The sequence below is a fragment of the Rhodamnia argentea genome, chromosome 7 (genome assembly GCF_020921035.1).
Source record: "Rhodamnia argentea isolate NSW1041297 chromosome 7, ASM2092103v1, whole genome shotgun sequence".
NCBI lineage: Eukaryota > Viridiplantae > Streptophyta > Magnoliopsida > Myrtales > Myrtaceae > Rhodamnia > Rhodamnia argentea.
Genome location: NC_063156.1, coordinates 13629508 through 13635325, shown reverse-complemented (window position 1 = coordinate 13635325; position 5818 = coordinate 13629508). Strand labels below are relative to the sequence as shown.

The window sequence follows — 5818 nt, the reverse complement described above, 5'->3', positions numbered from 1 at the left end:
ACGACTCCAGCTGCACTAAACGGAGTCTAAAAGCAAAGTAAAATTGGAAGAGAGTTCAGGATCCAACTGAACGCTTCCACTCACACAGAGTTACAAAACATGCTTTCTAGCAGTCTTCTTGCCAAAAATGGAAAAGAGATCCAACACGAAACATATACTTAATCTTTAATTACAAAGCAAGTTCATTCTAACCACCAATGTCGGAAATAACAGGGTTGTCTCAATTCAAATAACAAAAATAGAAAGAAGCAAGTCCATAACTGTGCATTTATTTATTTATTTATGTACATCCAAATTTGAAGCTCTTCATTCTTTCACAGAAAGGGGCTACCAGTAAGCAAGGCGTCTATGAAGTCCTCACCCCATATCTGCAACCAACCAAGACCGAAGATTAGTCTCACAAACAAGCTTGAAAAATATACCAAACTCAACAGCATATGCTTCTGTTTATATGTAGAAGAAAAGGTTGTACATTAGGATATGATCCCTCATCAGCAAACAGATCACTGAATGAAGTAGTTGGCTCCGGGAGAGGCATAGCGCAGTGCTCATTGTTCCCTTGTTGCTGAATATGTATCCACAGGCACACACCACATATTAAGAGAGGTGAATACTCAATTTTAGACACCTAGACATATGCATATGTTTCTGTGTTCATGAAGATTGACTCACCTGATTGGAGCATTCATTGGAGGGCAGAGGTAACCTGTTTTCTGGGGCCTCGATGTCGTGGCCATTGAGCTGAATAGCCTTAAAAATGGAAAATCATTATTGACCAATAATTACTTGAAGAACAAGTATGATGATCATAAACATAAACAGGCAAGAAGCTACGCTTGCTGGGTGTTCTTTATTTTTAATCAGATTTCATATAGGATAGCAGCGTGGAAAGCATAAAAATGAGGTGATTACTCAGCAGTCGATACCAACACGCTTGCAGTAATCTAATTTTAACTACCGACAGTCATTTCAAAGAAGAAATAGGGCTCCAACATGCCTGGCCAAGGTCCTGTTCAATCCAGGGAGCGAAATCCTCGAGTTGATGACCCGAATCAGAAATTTCAATCCATTGAAGTTCAATGCTAGGACTGTTCATGCCGGCACCAGGTGAGGAACTAATGACTTCTTGATGTGGTCCTCCTTCTTGACCCTGTTGGGATGCCAAGTTGACAAGTTGCTCGAAAATTCCGTCATCAATGTTTCGTATTAACTTAAGTACAAAGGGAGGGAAACCGAGGTTAACCATAAAGTGGATGCTATAAATGATTATTCATACCTTATTAGCCGGTTGGTTGAAAACGAGATCAAAAAGATCACCGTCTCCATAATGCTGCTGATCCTGGATATTCACAACTGTGGGAGCATTTTCCATTACATCTTGTTCATGAGCATTTATTGGCTCAATACTTGCAACAGGTGGTTGTGCTGTGGGTGCTGGTTGAAAGAGAGGACTCTCTGGCCAATTAGCAGCAGGAGAAACAAGTGGTGGCAATGGCTCAGTGATGTGAAATCCAAACGGAGTCTCTTGCGCTTCTTGAACAAAGTAAGGCCCTGACGAGCTCCCTTCCCCAAAATTTGATGAGGAAGTTCCAAAATTATCATAGCCAATGGGACCCATGAACCCCTTGTTATCATCAAGCGTATTTCCACCACCTCCAGTCATTTGAGTGCCCCAGAAATTGGTATTGGTGGGGTTTGAATTGACAGAAGGGTAATGAGCAATGCTGCTCAAGCTAGGCATGAAAGCTCCTGAAGTTGAAGAATGATTCTGTGGAGCGTACACTTGCTTCGGATTGGTAAGGCCTGTAATGACATTTGCAGGGCCGAAAGATGAAATTTGCACGTCCCTTGGTCCTCCGTTGTTGGGCAGGATTGCTTGTGAAGCTGAGGCATTGGTGCGATAAGGATTGATACCAACACTGGAGTTAGCGAACATTGGATCCTTCGGGATGGAAAAACCTCCGGTGTTGGGCCTAATCACTTGCAAACTCGAGGCCGTTGTTCGATTGGGGTTGTATACACTGGAGTTACCAAACGTTGGATCCTTAAAGATGGAAAGGCCAACACCTGACGCATCCCGAGGAGGAAATCGTACTGGTGTGGCATTGCTATTTTGGTCATTGAGTACCTGGGTACTCCCACGGGGCCTTATTTCAGGAAGGGGCGGCTGGGGATGCGTCCTTGGAAAACCATTAGGAGGCATTTGTTGTTGGACATCATTCCTGGCCAACGAACGAGGGTGTGATGTTGAGCTTGAACTTGGGGCTTCTCCATAAGAGCTACTTGCTCTTGCTCTTGCTCTTGGTGCGCCATTGTCTCCAACTGCGACTTTCTTCAAGAATATGCGATACTTCTGTGTGTTTTGGAAGACAACAAAAACATCATGAGAACTCTTTCAAACGATGATGAAGCCATGAACGTGAGAAAAATTAATACGCAGCTGAGTTATAAAAGTAAATGTGAACTTTTCAAATGAATAGCTGATGATTAGGCAGAAGGAAGTGGTAATTGACATATATGTGCATATGTGCATTTATGAGTGTTACACAGGTGGGTTTCTCTATAATATGATAATTATCAAAGAGCTTAAAATTTTTCTCATACAATAACTGATATTTATCAAATTTCCTATTGAGAGCGGAGGGTGAAATTTGGTTCATGTATGTCTTATCGACAACTACAAATAATTGAAAGCAAGACTGGAAATGATTTCATTAAGTTCCAGAGTAAGATTTGGTACTTGCATGTCCAAAGTCGAAGATTGCGAATACTTGAGAAATAAGGAAAGAAAGAAAGATATAGAACATTGGAATTGCGAACTTCAACTTTGTACACATGCGACAAATAGTGTTCAAACAGTGGTGGATTGGAATTTCATATCATTACATTGTCGGTTTAAATTTTCCTTTTCAAGACAATTGCAAATGGACCTTACCTATCCTGTGTATGTCCTGGTCATTTTTTTTTGTGATGAAAATTAATACATCATTCATGAACGCACACTCATAAATAAATGCATGCACGTGTGTCTTCGAAGTTTATAAAAGTAGCAGACTATTTGGGAACATAAGTGATCGATGATTATTAGTTTAACCCTTACAACAGCATGAGTGGATCCATACTCTTTAATTAGGAAAATAAAGAGATAAAGATCATTGAATACATAAAGAAGCTAGCACGTTCATACTTTAGTTCATGTCAGCCAGCTAATATTGCAGAAACACAACATCTCAAACTGTATATTCTTGAAACCCTAAACTGTTGCAGGTACAATATTTCCTGGCACATGCAATACTTGGAGTTTCATTAGATTCACACAAAGTTATCAGTGTTTACCATCCTAAGTGATTCATAATATGGGCACCAATCAACCTCATAAGATACATCTACCCACAGGAAAAGAAAATTAAAGAAAATGCAACAGTTACAGCACTGCACACCTGCAAATGGCTGGCTACGTTCTCTCTAGTTAATCCAGGGATGTTCATGAACTCAAGAATCCTTTTGGGAACAGCTTCTGTGATAGACGATAATTCGGAAAATGATTAATAAAAACTCAAGTGATATACATCGGCAGATCTCCAATGGGGCAAGGCAAGGTCGGAGGTTTTCTTACTGTCAAGTCCGATGTAGTTGATAGCATGTAAAAACAGATCGTGAAGCCCAGTATTCCAAACCACCTTTGATTTTCTTGGAGGGATCATGGAGTAATTAATTCCTTCATAATTTTCATCGTCATCGTCGTCCCTGCTCCTTTTCTTCCCATTTGGATCCTGGGCAGAGCCTTCCTTTTCCAAAGTCAAGGGTTGGACAGGAATGTTAAAATCTTCATGTGTTATTCTCTGATATAGTGACGCGCCAGTTGAGGCACTCGCACCTTCTTCCTCAATGACAACTGCTTTTCCCTTTTTCCTTGCAACACAATACTGCCAAATATTTTTTAAATCATCTGCCCTCACCGGTTTCACAATGTAGAGGGAAGTTCCTGTCTGTAAACTCTTTAATATCACTGATTGTCGATCGTCACTCGACATGACTGTATGAAGAACATGAATGGAATGGATAATGCTTAGAATTCACTCAAACACTTCTAAAGCAAATACTAAGCTGTAATTTCATATACTGTACAAATCAAATTGAATGAAGTTTGAAAGTTTTGGACTCACTGATCACCGGCAAATCGAATTCTTCTCGGACATGCCTCTGTAGCTCGAGACCATTCATGTCCGGCATGTGATAATCAGTCACGACAAGGTCAAAAGTACCCTTTCTTGCTCGAAGAATGGATAAAGCAAGGAAAGGGTGTTTGGCGGTCATAACTGAAATCCATATAATTGCAGAGCCATCATTAGATATAGCAAATCTTAGAAAGACAATTTTTCCAAGGTTGAAGCCTTTATTTGCGCCTTTAAAGGACCCGTTTTACATATGCATATATGTGAGGATCATTTGATTCACAGCCTAGTGCTCTCAATGAGAGAAGTAAACATGTATTCTAGTTATATTATTTATCAAGAAAAGAACTTTTTGTGACTTCCCGTATTCGGGCACATGAATGCTTCGATTAATGTACTTCATTCAGCTAGATCAATTCAAAAGTACGAAAATTCAGTATCTTGATTAAGGATCTAAAATTCTAGTGCTTTGTATTTACTTTAAGAGCTAAATATGAGCAAATAATGCATACTGAACATGCATGATAATTCTAAATATATAGCTTTGCGATCATATCTTGAAGTAGTGAGTCTCTTTACAATAAATGTTGATGCAGACCACATGAAAACTTCGATTGACAGATCCATTCAACTAGATCAAACTTGAAAATATGAAAAATGAGCATTTTGATCAAGTATCTAAAATTCTCATGTTTTATAATTGATTTTAGAGATAAAAAAATCAGAAAATAACTTATAAAAGCTTGAATGTTAATTTTGAGAATGCTCGAAAATTTAGTATGTAAGCATAATCTATTTTTTACTACACCCCAAATCAACTAGACCAAAAAAAAAAAATAGCTATCAAACAGTAAAGGAGACTCAAATTCCAAGGATAATTACTTCAAGTGTGAAAAAGAAAGATATATGTTTGTCATTTCTAATAATGCGTGAGGAACATGCATGATAATCCTAAATATTTGGCTTTGCGATCATATTTTGAAGGGGTGACTTTCTTTACGGCGAATGTTGATGCAAAACACATGAAAACTTTGATCAATAGATCCTACGAAAAATGCATATTTTGATCAAGGATCTGAAATTCTTGTGTTTTATACTTAATTTTGGAAAAAAATTATAAAAAAAATTATAAAAGCTTGCATGTTAATTTTCATAACACTAGAAAATTTTTTATGTAACCAAAATCACATTTTTACTAGACCCAGAAAAAAAAAATCCATCAAACGCTAAAGGAGACTCAAATTCCAAGGATGTCAGATCATTCTAGTGTGGAAAAGAAAGATATATGTTCTTCATTTCTCCCACCCATATAAGTTTGAAAACCCTAAATTCGCAAGGTAGATTTTCTTCCATATCTGGAAAAGCCCAACAAACCTCCCCTTCAAAAAAAGGAAAAGAAAAAACAAAGAACGAAAAAGGAGAGATCTTGCTTTGTCAAACGAAAGTGGGAATCATCTCTCTTACTTCAGTCGAAACAAAGGAGGTAAAGGTAGCTAGATCATGAGTCACCCATTTGAAATCAAACAACATACGAGAAGATCTCTACATACATGACCAAAAAGCAAGGTTTGCAGGCCATTTACCTTGATATTTCCAAGCTCTAAGAATCGCAGCAACGATGGAAAGTGAAGTAGAGCAATCAT

At 38.3% G+C, this 5818-nt stretch overlaps 1 protein-coding gene across 1 annotated transcript; it reads right to left on the bottom strand.

Moving 5' to 3' along the window:
* Window positions 1-314: 314 nt before the first annotated feature.
* Window positions 315-4317, bottom strand: LOC115741885 (two-component response regulator ORR24-like). The gene is made up of 7 exons (XM_030675900.2): window positions 4167-4317; window positions 3617-4036; window positions 3441-3517; window positions 1277-2353; window positions 673-750; window positions 473-565; window positions 315-368 (listed from the first exon to the last, which is right to left on the bottom strand). Exons 1-7 carry the CDS (start codon window positions 4315-4317, stop codon window positions 315-317), a joined length of 1950 nt encoding a protein of 649 aa, XP_030531760.2.
* Between the last annotated feature and the right edge of the window lie 1501 nt (window positions 4318-5818).